Consider the following 16,190-nt stretch of genomic DNA (forward strand, 5'->3'; position numbering starts at 1 on the left):
GCATAACTAAAAGCTCTATTACACTAATAATTTGTACTGAGATAGATGTGTGGGACACCATGCTGGGTTAATTTGTCATCCCTGCAGCAAACTTCAAAAGAGGGCTCTTTTGCAGAGGAATTGTGTTAATACATTGTTCCAGTGAGGACATGTTAGAGCAACAAGATGACTTGGTCGCTTAATCTCTTAAAGAGGCAAAATGCCTTGGGGGAAGTGCCAGAGAGAATAATGGGGAGTGATTAACAAAGTGGACCTAGATTTAAACTCATCCTGACAAAGTGAGCTGATCTAACTGAGCAAAAGTATTTAAAAAAGGAGAGAGGGTGTAAAAATACTTATAAGATTTCATGCAAATCTAAAAAATAATATAAAAATATAGTGCTGAAGGACCTAAGTATTTTACCTGCTTTCTCACTGATTATATATTCGGGTTCATTGCTTTCTTTGATGTATCCATGAAGTTACACTCTGTGCTTTTAACAGTGCATTGAACTGTAATATTTTTATCTCTGCTTTATGCTAAATTCTATAACCTCAGACACACACAAAAAGCACATTATTACTTTAAATATGGAACCCATGTTTAAGCATCAGAGCTTAGGATTTTCAACCTCCCCTATTGACAGAACCATAAATCATGTTAAAGTTAAGTGAATTACTGTAGCGTGGAACTATAGCTTTAACAATGTTTATGTAGTATCAGCTTACCATCTACAGAATGAAAGAGGGGAAAAAACACTGATATTAGAAATGGGAACGTGGAGTCCTATTAACTTAACAGCAATATATCACTCCAAAGTCACAGATTCCATTACCATGCCCTTTTTAGTATCAAAGCAGAATTATATCATCACACCCATAAAGGTTGTAGAGTTTTTTTGAAAAGAGAATTTACATTTCTTTTGTAAACTTAGCAACTGCATTTCATTATGAAATAACCACTACACCTTTCGCCAGTGGTAGTTTTTCCTTTATTATATGAAAACACATCTTGATTATAAAAAAAATGCAAAAGTTGCCAATGCTTGATTTTGAAGTAGGAAACCCCACTAGTACACTACATGGTAGTTTTTGGCCATTGAAGAGACCTTTGGCTAAGGCCTACAGTTTGTTTTGTTTAGAAAGTAGAGGCATTCTTCAGTTTTTATACCTTTTTAACTATTCCTTCAGTATTTCTTATCTAGCATATGTAGAAGAATGTCACTATGTTTTCAAGAGCTTAATTCTTGGCCCCAATTCTGGATTTCAGTCTAGCCCTGCTTTCTGGCTTTGCTAGGGGCCAGTTTGTCACTAAGGACTTTAAATATAGCAGCTCAGAATAGCCAGAGCCCAGGATATTTCAGCCCCACCCATAGGCAATCCCCAGGCACACACCCTAAACTGTGGCCCTCAGGGGGCATTGGCACAAGGCCCTTCTGCCTGTACTGTGCCACTGGGAAATCTTACTTACACCATGAATATTTCGCAGTGGAAGTTCCAAAACTTTATTATGCAGGACCAGCATAAAGGGACCAGGACCCAGCCCAGAACTGAGGATATTATGGGTCTGGTTTTCAAAAGTGCTGAATACCCAAAGCTCCATGTGACTTCAGTAATAGAAATGGAAGCACTCAACATCTCTGAAAATAAGCCCTTATGTGTCCAGTCTTGCTCTTATTGATGTCCATGGGAGCAGGATCAGACCCTCCATCCATCATGCTTGGGTGATTGTATATCATTTGCATCATTATTTGTACTATCATCTGTCCCCGCCCCAAAGATCTTGCAGCCTAATTATGTTGGGTGAACTCTATTTTGTTGTATTTTGAAGGTACACTTAAAAATTACCTACTTGAATGCAAGGGTAAAATATCAGTGACACACAGCTCCCAGCCATTCTTATGAGTATCAGTTAAGGATCTGCTCCTGTTCTGACTGAAGGCAAAACTCCCAATGGCTTCATTGAGAACATGATTGGGCTTGCAGTGTCTGTTGTAAGGATTACCTGATTTTACTCATCCTCAGGCCAGATCGACAGCTCCCCAAGAGCCCATTGGATTCCTCCACTTAAGCTCCATTTTGCAGAATGATGTGGGACTTCAGCAGTGCGTAGGTCTTGTGCTGGCCTGCAAAGGGGTGAATTCCACCCACGGGGAGGACAGATCCCAGCAATGTACTATATTCCATCATGATTTGAGTGGCTTTCCACCTGGTTCAGTGAATAGCCTGTATGCACAGACCTGTAATTTCTGTGGTCAGTATCTCTGTATTAAAGGTGAGGGTAGGGTGACCAGACAACAAGTGTGAAAAATCGGGACAGGGGTGGGGGTAATAGGAGCCTATATAAGAAAAAGACCCGAAAAACAGGACTGTCCCTATAAAATCAGGACATCTGGTCACCCTAGGTGAGGGAAACCCCAGCCCACATTGAAAAAGGCAGCAGCCTGCGTTTGGCCACCCAAGACCATTTCCAAAAGGTAATAAGAAAAGTTGAGATCTTCAAAGGATGTTAGGCAAGCAATTCCCATTGACATTCAGTGGGACTTCATGAATTCCCTTAGGTGACTTTAAAAATTCCAGCCCAAGTTTCTCAATTTATTTTCTTGTTTTGGGTAAAAGCTTTCATCACAAAAAATCCGTGCTTTTTAAAGTTATTGTTTTAATCTTCTCTTCTTTACCTCTTGTATTGTAGTATCCACAGAAGTGCAAGTTCTTTTCAACAAATCTGGATTATTGCCAGCTTTCCTTATTAAAAAGTCACTCTTCATATTTCCGATAAACACAGCTGTTTCATGGTGTTTGAAAGCATTTCACATCAGCCAGCATGGTGGCTTAGCCAATTAGTACTCTAATATGGTCAATTTTGAGAATAAGTACCTTCGGGGTACAAAGGGTGGGATACATCTTGCATAATTTGAACTGGCACTTGCACCAATTTAATGTTGTGAGAAGGCTCACAGCATGCAGGGAGTTAAGGCATCTTAAAAGCCTGAAAGGAAATGTCTCAGAGAACAAACCGCAATATAACATTTCTAGATAAATGACTTTTTAAAAATACTTCCTTAATTGTAAGAAAGTCAAAAACAAGCTGATACAAAATACTTCTTCTTTCATTATGATTATATTGTTACTATTTCTAGGAAGAATGATCAATGTTTAATGAGCTAGTAGTAAACTTAATTATCACTTTATACAATAGCTATCTTAGCATTGTGCCCCAGTGAAACCAATACTCCATCTGTCTAGTCGGATGGTCTAGGGCTTTGTGCTTTGTATTGCCATCCGTAAGAATTGGGTTTGAGTACCCACTCTGTTGCTTCCTTGGATTGGAAGCTGGGGAGAGGGGTAAAAATCATTTGCTGGGTAGGAGATGAGGGATGTTGCATGTCAAACAGTGACCCTGTTGGAGACTTAAGGAGCAGCATTATGAAGGACATATCATCCATTCATCTTGGCTGGAAGGATGGTTGGTGAGAAGTCATGATGAATAGGAGGGGAAAATATAAGTGGATCAGTATGTCTGTGTCCCATATGTTGGGAACTATTCATTCCTTGAGGGGAGAGGTGGGCGGAATCGGTGTAATTGATAACAGTCAGATTATGAAGTCCTTTTGCACTCTGGCAAGCAATTACCAGAGGAGTCCCATTGACTACATTAGGACTACTGCAGTGTGAGAAAGGACCCCAGTCTGGCCCTGTATGCCCAAATAAAACTATATCCTGCTTCAAATTGACCGATTCTTTATTATCTGATCATATAACTGAATACAATTTACAACTTAATCTTTTATTCATTTGCCCGACACATGTGAAATGCTAATCTAATCAATGAGTCTGACTTGTTTTATTCGTAATTTAGTTTGTTATTGGCTACTACAAATCAAGGAGGGAGAAGTCAGACAAGACTGGCCTTCATAATCAGACATTTGAATTCAGCGTTCTGAAAAAAATCCTCTAACTTTTATGCTGCATAGCACTAAGAACCCATAAAACACTGAAAAAGCTAGTATAGCATGCAACAGCTGTAGCACATAATTATTTGGCCCAGCCGTAGTAGTTTTAAAATACTGGTATATCTGTTGCAGGCCACCATACATTATCATCTAATTTTCTTCAATAAAAAGACTGGGATGATTCAGTTGAGCTTCAATGGAATTAGAGTCATGTGTGCTTTGAAATATTTACGCTTGCCTTGAGATAGGAGGATTATTCCCCCACAGACAGACAAAAGATTTATTAACACTGAAGATTCCTACCTCTGCATTCCTACTGCAGGTAGAAATGAAGCTCTGACTTTCAAACCAGTGTTCTTTTTTATTTTTTGTATAGTTGAATAGGTAAAGTCCATAATAAAATATGAATTTCTCAGGTTTAAAGGAGAAGCATGAATAAGCAGTTTAGGGCTTCTGAATAATAAATACATAAAATAAAAGTACTTCTGTGTTGTCTTCCATTTAAGGATTTCAGATCACAACCAACCACTGATTAAACTTCACTGTACCCTCTGTGAGGTTAGTAAGTAGTAGTAGCCCCTTTTGCAGATGGGGAAACTGGGGCAGAGAGAATTTAAGGCCACCATTTTCAGATGTGTCCACTAATTACGAGTGACTAACTTCAGACACTCCAGGCCTGTTTTTTTACCACCTTAATGGACACTTTTGAAAACCTTGGGTGAAATGGCTTGCCTAAGGTTACACTGTGAGTGTTTTTCAGAGGCAGGACTGGAAACCTGGTCTCCCGATTCCCAGTCCTGTACTCTAGCTATTAGATAATGCTGGGTGTATCTACTGGAATCTGTCAACTGATACAATACACTGAGTTTGGTGGAGAGTTTTCATACATCTTTGGCCTGTTAAAAGTCTTACTTGGGAATACAAATTCCTGAGACTTTTTTATGCAGCCTCTCACTTCATGTGCAGTTTATTAGCTGGTTTCTTGTTGCTGCGTGGACAAATGAGTGTCATTTTCTTTTAACAGTGCACAATAGTAATATACATATATATAATAGACATACTAGTTAAGAAGTTCAGTTTTTGCAACTGGGTTATTACTGCTTAATAGCTGAGATGGTAAATTTTTGCAAAATCTAGACTAAGCTGTGATGTTTTATGTGTCTGGGGGAAGGAATATTTTATATAATACTGGCTAAGAGCATGCTACACCTGAGAGGAGATTAGTTTTTACTATTTGCACAGCTCTACTGACAGCTTTTCTTGGGATCCTCCCACAGAATTGGGAATCAGTCTAAAGAGACGATGCCAAAAGTAACAACTAAAATGAAAAGAATCTAAGTCTCTGTCCAACCTGTGTAAATCTGCAATGGCTCAATGAAAAGGGAAGAGGCAGTTAACTGACATCAAGGTTGCAGAGCTGAGTACATATCACTTGTCTAAAATTTTGTTTAATGAAAAATGCAGGGTGGGGTGGGAGAAATTGTGCTAAATGAATTTATAAAGAGTCAGCTGGAATAGTGAGGATAACTAGAAATGAGGAAAGTATGGACTTTTCTGAAATATCTTAAGAGAGCAAAGGAGGGGGAAAATCTGCTTGAATTTGAACAGTCCGTGTCTGTTTTACTTCATGTCCTCTGATTGACTGAAAATGTGCATGAGGATTTACACATTCAACCACACAGAATTCCATAATAATGGCTTCCTTACTGAGGTAGGTCTCTTGGCATATCCATTATAGACCCTGTTTTTTGCCCCCATGAATTAGTCTGAGTATAGGAACAACCATAGAGGATTAGAGCAGTAGTCCTTTAAGGGGTCGGGGCCTAGGTGGTATTGCCTAGAGATCACAGCTGGGCTGAGGTCTGGCCCCCAGGGACAGGGGCGGCTCTATGTATTTTGCCGCCCCAAGCACGGCAGTGAGGCAGCCTTTGGTGGCATGCCTGCGGGAGGTCCGCTGGTCACATGGATTCGGTGGCATGCCTGCGGGAGGTCCGCCGGTCCCGCACCTTCGACGACCCGCTGCCGAATTGCCGCTGAAGCCGCGGGACCGGCGGACCTCCTGCAGGCATGCCGCTAAAGGCAGCCTGACTGCTGCCCTCACAGTGACCGGCAGGCCACCCCGCACGGCTTGCCGCCCCAAGCACATGCTTGCTGCACTGGTGCCTGGAGCCACCCCTGCCCAGGGACAGGAATTGCCAGACTGGAGCAAGGCCAGGTTCCGCAAGCAAGAGTCAGGTCAGAGTCAGGCTGGGGTCGGAGACCAGAGATAGATAGTACCAGGTTAGAATTGAGAGACAGGAGGCAGGGTCAAAATCGGCAGCAGGCCAAGATCTGTGTGGAGGTCAGACTAGATGATCGGAGGTCAGACTAGATGATCATAATGGTCCCTTCTGACCTTAAAGTCTATGATTAAAGTCTATGAACTTCCTGGGATTAAATAGGGGCACTTGGCGGGTACTGTCATTCTGGGTCTCGTGGGTAGTACTTCCTGCAGTACCTACTCTCCACAATGCTCCCTGGCCATGCATCTGCATGACCACCTAGTAGCACTGTGGGAATATCAGCCACCTCAGGCTCTGCAAGACTGGGTTCTAATTCCTGGGTCCTTTCTGGTCCAGTAGTTCTCAAACTTTAACACATCTAAAACAGAAGTACTTGGCACATCACCTTTGTAATTAGTTTAGATCCTTGCTCTGATAAACTAACCCTTCCTAATACTTCATTGAGACCCACATCCCACCCTTTGAGAAACACTATATAGTCCAGTAGGATGCTGCAAAAACAAACCTGTTGTGGACTTTTTATTCCTAATCCCAAGCAGTAAGTGATAACAGCTGAAGCCTTCAAGATTGTACAAACTTTTATGAGCAGTAAAGATTTAATAATAAAGAAAAGTAACATGCAATCAAACTACCAACGCATGAAGGGAGAGAAATTAGCTTTTGTTTTGTTAAGGTCCTTTTATAACAATCATTGAGGAACGAGTGTTTATTTCTGCCCTATTTGATTTAGGCTTATTCTTCTGCATCCCTTCAACCTTTCCCATAGACTGTTAAGTGAACCGGTGCTTTGGTTATTCCCATGTATTAAACATACTCCAAGTCCAGTGCAAGAATTTCAGCTAGATACTGAATGCTTCCCAAGGCTTTTATCCAATCAGTTCTTCATGGTTTACAAATGAGGTACATGGGCACAGAAGGCCATAGAAGTTTACTAGGACTGGTGTGTGAGGGAGTTATAATGATATAATTACTAGTTTTTGGTGAGAAATAAATCTGAGTATGAGAGAAAAGCTTATACCCAACAAAGCCAACAGGTTTCTATGCAGAGAGGATAAAATCTCATTCTAGAGAAAAGGAGCAAAACTCAAGGTGCTGTAACATGGTGGTTTTAGTTACACAATGATGAGTGGGAGGAAGTGGATATGAGCATAGGAGCATCTATTTTGCATCGCAAGGGGCTAGGTAAAGGTATCCCATAGTATGGGGGAGAGGAGGTATATTTCTGTCCTCAGTTACACCTCTACAATCCTGTTGAGATCAGTAGTGTTGCATGGATTAAACTGAAAGCAAATTTGCAAAAGGGGCTCCTTTAATTTACACCCTGACTGTTCTGTTAGTAGCTTTTCTTGATACCTTTCTCTTGTGTGGCTCCTTGGTGTGTACATTCACCAATTTACCTTCCCTTAAACATCATTCCTGATTGTGGCTTAGGGGCTGGTTTGAGATTTGATTTCAAAGTTGTACAAGGGAGCTGTGAACGTCATTTGCAAAATGAGCTTGCCCCTTTTTATGTGAGCATCACATGAAAATGTGTTACTTAAAAATGTTTCCAAACTGGTGTGAAAAAATGACGAGGTACAAGAGCATCATTATACGAGGTACAAGAGCATCATTTATAGTAAAAAATAAAAATAGATCCATATGTGCAAACCAGTTATATGAAATGTCAATTAAATCAACTCTAATCTCCCAAATACAATTTTTATTGCTCAATTCATTAGAAAGGCTCTTAAGGTAATGAATAGTTGTCACTTTTATCAAGGACCACTGGTTCCTTTATAAATGTGCACTAAAAACACAGAAAGTTGTTTTAAAATATTTGGCTCCGTTTGCCCTCACATTGTCTCTGAAGTGACTGTAGGATGCAGTGTGGTCTGATACAGCAATTGTGAACATCAACTGTATAAATAATAGTGTACATTTTAAAAAAAGACAAAGTAGAGCTATAAAATAATTCAATTGCATAGATTTGAACTATTATCTAACACAAAAATCCGCTCTATATAACTTCTTTGTTTTCTTTCCTTTAGCAAGTCCGCATGCAACACCATCGACTCTTCATTTTCCAACATCACCCATTATTCAGCAGCCTGGGCCATACTTCTCACACCCAGCAATCCGCTATCATCCTCAGGAGACTCTGAAAGAGTTTGTCCAACTTGTCTGCCCGGATGCTGGTCAGCAGGCTGGACAGGTGGGGTTCCTAAACGTAAGGAAGCCATTTTTATTTCTTCAGAAGTGTTTGTCCTATGTCACATAACTATGGAATTATCTTAACAGTGCGTCACACATGTGAATGTAGCACCTTAAATAGTTGCTACAAGAAAAAAAGAAGCATTAACTATAGGAAAACAAAGGTACACTGTGGTGTAATTAATGTACTTTAATAGTCAGAAAGGGCTGGTGGTTCAATGACCTTCTGGGATCCCTGTACCCATGCTTCAGCTTCAGACGTTTGAACCCTAGTTCCACTGGGTTTAACAAAATACAAAGGCCAAATAATTTTTATTAATTATTCCTTTGGCGTTGGGGGGAAGAGCAAGAAAAGGGAGGGTGAGAAACAGATGTTTCAGATCAGCTAAGTTCATTTAAAAAAAAAATACTGTCATACAGCACTTTAGATCAAGTTGACCAGTACTTGAACCCAAGATGTTAAAAGTACAGTTTATTATAGTTTGTTATTTCTGTATGCGGTTATCTTTTTCCCTTATCTCTATGAAGAATTAAGCAGTGTTCCAATGCTTCAAATAAGCATTTTCATTTTTTAATCAACTAAAGTGAATCATCCTCTTCACTTTATTGAAACAACATTCCAGTCAAATACAAAAATGAAACTTTATTTACATCGTATCTACAATAATGCTGTGAACGTTTCATGAAATAAAATGCATGTAATTGTGTCCCACCAGCAGAATAATAATTGGCAAAATTGTTATTACTTTTCTTATATACATAACATTGAAAGTATCTTGCATCTGAAGAAGTGAGGTTCTTACCCACGAAAGCTTATGCTCCCAATACTTCTGTCTTAAAGGTGCCACAGGACCCTCTGTTGCTTTTAACATTGAAAGTGTTACTAAACCTGCAGAATTAATGTAATTAATGTAATTATTAGCATTAATTTTATGTAATAAGCTATGTTGTCTTCAATACTTTTTTCCTACCAAAATACTCGATTCTACATATCCCAGCCAATACTGGCTTTGAATAATGTCTGCAATATGTTAGCAGTTACATTTATGTCTAGACAACAAATCAACAGAGTGTTTTTCTTTTTCCTTGAGTATTCATTTGCTTAGTTTAGCCCAAACCATCTGCATTTTGAACTGTTAGCACATTCACAATGAACATGCAGCAAAGGTCTACTTGGTAGGAAATTGGCCTACTTGTAAGACAAGAAAGTATTTGAGAAGTGTTACTGAATATATTAGTTTATTAAAGGTGCTGTATGTTGATAAATATCTCTGAAAAGTTACTTTTGAGTAAGGCCTCAACGAAACAAACACGAGTAACTGTACTCTTTGAAGGCCACAGTACTACTCACGCATGTGAAGTTACATACATATACAAGCCTAATTCTTATTTACGCTAGGGCCCTTTTACATCACTGTCAGTGGAAATTACAGTTGCACCCACATTCAGGCCCGTTTACATTGCCACGGCCGTTAAAGTGGCTTTAGCATAAATGAGAATCAGGCCTGTAAATGGCTGTAGGATTGGGCCCTTAGTCCTAAATAATTCCTGTTAGTGGAAACCTAAGCAGAGATTTAAGTACAGTTTTTCTTCAGAAGTATTCAGAATATGTATCTGTATTTAAAACTGAGCTTTTATCAATGGAAAATTGGACATTCAGTGCCAGAAGAACTGCAGTTAGGATCAATTTGTGGAGTGCTGTCAAAACTGATCTTGTCATTTCTGTCACTAAAACAGAATACCTGATTCACAGACTGTCCTACTGTTTTCTTTATAATGGTACTGCCATCAATTGGTATGGTTCTCAATAGTCTAGTTTTACATTAAGATTGAAATTTTCCATATCCAGTCCTTGTTTTTATGATGTTGAAAGCTTATTTACTAATGGACAGGAGTTTTCCTAGTAATCACTTGAAATAGCATAGCTGAGTATGCAGAACCATCTTGCCTCTGATTATGTACATCCCGAACAAAATACTTGTACTTTTTTAATATTGAAAATAAAGCAGATGTAAGCTCAATTGTTTCTAAGCAGATACCTAATGGCAGCTGAAATGGGAGCTGTGCTATTGGTAATTTTATGGGAATATAGGAGTTCAAGTTGCTTAAAACACATTAACTTATTTTTTCCATGAAATAAGATAGCTGCTTGACTTTTAAACCACCCCAAAATTATCTCTTTTCCTACTAATGAGTTTCTTAAGAAATTTAAGCTTACGTTCCAGGCACAGATATCCTAAGGGAACAGTAGAGGCATGAATGTAGCAAGTGTAATGGGAGACAAAATTCTGCCTAAACTTGTACTGTAGGTAACTTAGTGGTTACACAGTGCAAGAGTATAATTTGGTCCGGGGTGATTCTGACCAGTTGCTAACTTTGGAGAAACAGTTTGGCCCACTAAATAGGGTGAATTTCTTGCTTAAAAATGAAAGATGGGTTTAAAGGTCTTTTACACAGTGATTGCAAGATTTTGAGATGGGTTGCGGTACAAAGCCCAGTGAAATAAATGAAGAACAGAAGATGGCAATTTTTCATTCCAACCTGTTTACTTAGCAATGAGAAATTAAGCATTTGTCACACCAAGTTTTAAATTGGCCTTTCCTGTTGCTGGAGGCTGCTAATAGCTAATTTTGTCTTTTGTTTTTGGCAGCCCAATGGCAGCAGCCAAGGCAAGGTGCACAATCCATTCCTTCCTACCCCAATGTTGCCACCACCGCCGCCGCCACCAATGGCTAGGCCTGTGCCTCTGCCCGTGCCAGACACAAAACCTCCAACCACATCGACAGAAGGAGGTGCCGCCTCTCCTACTTCACCAAGTAAGTATGGCTGCAGCAAGGGAGAGAGAGTTCAATAAGGTTCACACTGTTGCAACTACCATGTATCTTCTGTTCACCAACCAGGAGGAGTGGACTGTGCTCTCCAAGTTAATTTCACAGTTGTCAATTGCATAAGATTGACAACAAAATACTGCTGGCATTGAACATAGTTACACACCGGAAAACTCATGGCCAGCAGCTAATGTGTGGGGGTGGAGCTGGGATATTCAAGATGCTCTCTTCCCCACCCACACAGCCCTCATGTAGCCACAAGTCAAATACACAAATTCCTGCATGCACATTGGAGCCACCATTTTGGATTCACTCTGCTAGGAAGCAAATGTGCGTCAGCTGGGTTTGAAGCTTTAAACGCTTTGGGCGTGCAGGGAGTTAATTGCGAATGGTTTAATGAAACAATGCTCAAATTGTCATTTAAAAACAAAGGAGAAGTTTTCAGTACTTTAATGGCAGGGGGACTTGTTCCCCAATTAAATGAATCCAAGATGAAGTCCAAGAATAAGCCATTATTGGAGTGATAAACATTTTTATTTCAAATGCCTCCTTGAGAGTTTACAATTTCAGAGATGGCCACTGAGGAAGCACATTAGATAGATTAGATGGAGAGTGCCCAAAAATCAATGTACTCTAAAGAGCAAATCCCTGTGTATGCTTTCAAATCTATATTATTTAAAGGCTGCGTGTGGCCACTGCTTGATGTCCAAGGAGGCATGTATTATTCAACAAATATAAAGCCCAAGTTCTTAAAGCTTCAGGCACAACTCAGGTGATTCACACCTCAGAGGCCAATATTGTGGCTGTCACATGGTGGGTTCCATGGGGCATTGCACAGTCCTGACATTTGTTGTGTTTTCATGGCATTCTTTAACTGGACAGGATTGTTTGCATTTCAGGCTGAGGATACTTTGGCTTGCTTGGGAATTATAATTGTGACAGAAAGGATGGGAAGGTGGGATTTAAGACACAGATTTAAGCTAAAACCGACCCGTAACTTAGAAATGTTGAAAGATCATGGTTGCTAGTACTGCTCAGAAAATTTCTGTCAGAATGAAATCCCCCCCTCCCCCCATTTTCTAGCCATTTCTGACCAACACTTTGTATATCATGAACCTGTTTGTCTTAGCACTTTTGATGTCAGGTATCTGTTAACTTAATGCTTTCTAGCTCTTTAATAAGAGTCAGTAGTGGGCTACTAAAAGGTTAACATTTACTCACTGGTGAGTGGTATTTGAAATAACTCAGTATTTCCCTGTCTTTAGAGTTGGAAACTATGAAGTCAGTATACTATACATGCCATCATTTATAATTATAGCTCATAAGTTATGGGCAATTTGTGGTATTTAAAAGAAAAAATATCCAAAACCATTTTAACAGTTACCTTAATGTTTATTTTATGTGATCCTTGGATTCTATAAACAATAAACATGTCTTTGGCCAGATTCTCAGTTGATGTAAGTTGACGTACCTACACTGATATCAGTGGAGCTACACTGATTTACACTACCAGGCAATCTGGCCCCTTGTGGCAAGGAATGTTCAACCAGGAGCTGTCAAGATAATCCAGGTTTTTTCAAAAGCAGCTAGTTAATGGTATTTAAACAAAAGATTAGGAAAAATAATTACCGTTGGTAATTAGTCAATCTGATATCTAAACATCCACTTCTGTACATTTTCAAGCATGCACCTTCCATTTGATAAGAGTCATGAATGTTAAATAGAACAGTGAATTGAGTTTTAAAGATGTGTGTAATACAATTTAAGTCCACATTTTATGGAAATGTGGGCTATAGGAATGATTTCCAAAGAAAAATATATCACATACATATCTGAGCCTGTTGAAGCATGTTTAGTAAAATAAACTGCCAGGACTTTTCCACGAGGGAACACCCATTTTTAACAGTCTCAGGAGAGTTCAAATGGTACTGTTCTAATCCATAGCAACCCTCCAATTGTCATTGCTTTCTGCAGAACAGTAGCCCAGAATACACACATACACTGGGCCACTCTCCATATGTTTGTCTTGCTGGACAATCTTGTCACATAACGTTCTGCAAATTTAGAACTGTCCTTCAAAATGGAGGACAGGTAGCAGCTCTCTCCAGATTATAGCTACGGAGTTTTGCTGACATACATCAGAAAATGTCCATCATTGCAACTCAGAGTCAATAATTTCCTGGATCCTACTCTGTTCCTTGCTCCCATTATACTGTGGACTTTGTTGCTTATTGGGGTCCTTAACTAAGTGTAAAAACTGTCAAAGTGCACTGGTATCTGTGTCCTTAAGCAGTATCTTGAGCTCAGAATACGTAATGTACCATAGAAAGAAGCCCTTGCTGAGAAGTGTTTTGCTATTGTGGGGAAGGGGTTGTTTGTTTATTAGAGTACGAATAGTCAGTACAGAGTCACCAGAACTACATGAAAAGATGTTTTCCATGGTTACACAGTTCCAAGGCACCAGTCCAGGAAGCATCCCTTTTTTACGGCTGTCTCCCCTCCATGGCATTATAATGAGGGAAGTCATTTACTGAACAGAAGAGGAAGTGCTTATACAGGAGTGATATTAGCATTTGGCCAGACTCTCCTTTGCTGTGTGGAGGGGAATAAAGGCCCCAGGGAAATAGGTGAAGGGGATTGGAATTTGTTTCATGCTGTTTCCCTCCTTTGATCTGGTAGAAAGCCCTCTGCAGAAGCATGCATTTTGAGGCTCTACTAGACATTGGAATATGGCCCTCCAGGGGGGGTGAAGAGGCCAGGAGCAGCTGCTCAATATGTCATGCTCTCCTGGGAAGTAGAACTGAAGAGCACAACACAACGTCATGGTGGTTAACGATTCTCAGAGCAGCAGTAAAACTCTCCAACAGTGGGATTAACTTTCTGTGGAAAGCACGTCCATATCACACTGCTTAAGGAAGGAAAACCCTATGGCAGGGGGGAGGGATAGCTCAGTGGTTTGAGCATTGGCCTGCTAAACCCAGGGTTGTGAGTTCAATCCTTGAGGGGGCCACTTAGGGATTGGGAGCAAAATTATTACTTGGTCCTGCTAGTGAAGGCAGGGGGCTGGACTTGATGACCTTTCAAGGTCCCTTCCAGTTCTAGGAGATAAATAAATATAATATATGGAGGTATCCTATTTTATTTACTGAGGTATTTGCCTCTTGTGCTGTGGTCTGAGATGCAAAGACATGGGCTCAGAATTTGCAGTTGTAGGTCCTACCACATTTGCAAGAGGTGTATCTCTGTCAGTGAGGAGATGCAGGGGAGAGGGGAGCTCATAGGATTTCTGGAGTAAGTTTTTCCTCCAAGCACAGGTTTTTCTGCAGAATAACTTATCCTTACCATAACACAGAGACCCTTAGTTAGCATCCAATCTTTCCCCCTTCTGGGGATTTGGTTTTATTGGTAACTCAGAACCAACACAACACAAACATCACCCTAAGCTGCTTTACAAAGCCCGACTGTTCCTGGAATTGACCTGCTGTGGCCCAAAGAAACACCACCTCCGTTATGTACTGATTGGAGCTTAATAGGGCAGTAGGGCAATAATTCCCCAGGGTATTAGTATCTGAGCCCAGGGTGACTCAGCAGAAACCTTCATTCCCATACAGGGTCTAAGGTTTTTTCCATCTTGTTACCCCATTATTTTTAAAAAACACAACTGTTTTAGTGAAAGTTATTTCCTAATGCTCCAAAACTGAGCCCCGGGAGAAGAACCTTTTCTGTTCCACTTGTAGGGCAAGAGAACTATTGCTTTTGTGCCTTTGTACAAAGAAGCTTTCACATTAAATGGTGATTGTAGCTGGAGGAGAAGAGTAATCTTGTAGCTAAAGCACAGGACTGACAATCAGGAAGTTTGGGTTCTAGTTCTTACTCTGCCACACATTTGCTGTGTGCTGCTTGAGCAAGCCCATTCAGCTCTCCGTGCTGTACCTTCCCAGAAAGGAGGATGATCATGATGACCACTTACCAACATTGCTGACTGTGTAAGTGTTGCAGTGTGCGTTAAGATGCTCCGATGGAGAGTGCTACTGCAATGCAAAGTATTGTATGTGTGCATGTTCTTATACATGGCGTCATGTCTGTCTCCCCAAAGGGGTGCAATGGTCTTAAACTTTAGCAGTAGATATCTTATAAAATGGTGTAGCTATTCATATCAGGCACGTGTGCCCATTTTTCTTCCTGGCCTGTAAAGGAGAAACTTCACAGTGTATTAGACTAGCACTGACTGGAATTCTGCTTTGCCAGCAGGCAGTCATCCTTGTTAATTCACAACCAAAAGGTAGACTGCACACTCTTGCATGTAACAACACTTCTTTCAGCAAAGTATAGGTAAAAGGTTTCTGCCGTAGGAAAGTGTTGCTTTATAATACATCACACTCATAACATTGTTGGTTGTTTTCTCTGGTCTTTCATGCTGTTTCTTCCCATTTTGGCTAAATATCAGAGGCTTGTGTGAACAAATGTTCTTTCCCTGCCAGTGCTTTCGCTCTTGCTTGTTCCTAAAGTGAAGCATCATAGCAAATTTGTGGCATCACGCTCATTTCCATGGCTACAGACTATGGTGTCGCAAATTCCCCACAGCAGATTCCAGATGAAGAAAGGCCGGGCAAGGCATGAAAATGTTCTTGTTCAAACACAAAGGTCCAGAGTTTCAGCTGGTGTAAACTAGCATAGATCCATTCACTTCCAGAGGAAGTTTGTAGATATACATTAGTTCAGGATGTAGCCCAAAGAGCCAAGAAGGGAGGAAAGGATGATCTTATGGTTAAAGCACAGGATCATCAGAAGACTAAGATTCTATTCTTGTTACCTTTCTGTGCTTCAGGTTGCCCCTCTGTAAAATGACATATGAAAATCCCACTATAAAGGAAGCTACTTAAAACACATAATTTGATATAGCTTTAACTGGTGGGATTTCCTAGTTCCTATCCTAAAAAGAGGAGAGTAAAAGT

The 16,190-nt window shown here is 40.2% G+C and overlaps 1 protein-coding gene across 24 annotated transcripts in view; it reads left to right on the forward strand.

Moving 5' to 3' along the window:
• The window catches only part of NFIA (nuclear factor I A), a 445,816-nt gene that overhangs the window by 391,946 nt on the left and 37,680 nt on the right, over nt 1–16,190 (forward strand). For all 24 annotated transcript variants that reach the window (XM_065555395.1, XM_065555377.1, XM_065555384.1 and 21 more), the window contains 2 exons: nt 8,245–8,423; nt 11,058–11,223. In XM_065555395.1, coding sequence (XP_065411467.1) covers nt 8,245–8,423; nt 11,058–11,223 — 345 coding nt within the window. The remainder of the gene's footprint in view (nt 1–8,244; nt 8,424–11,057; nt 11,224–16,190) is intronic.

Source organism: Chrysemys picta, chromosome 8 (genome assembly GCF_011386835.1).
Source record: "Chrysemys picta bellii isolate R12L10 chromosome 8, ASM1138683v2, whole genome shotgun sequence".
In the NCBI taxonomy this organism is placed as follows: domain Eukaryota; kingdom Metazoa; phylum Chordata; order Testudines; family Emydidae; genus Chrysemys; species Chrysemys picta.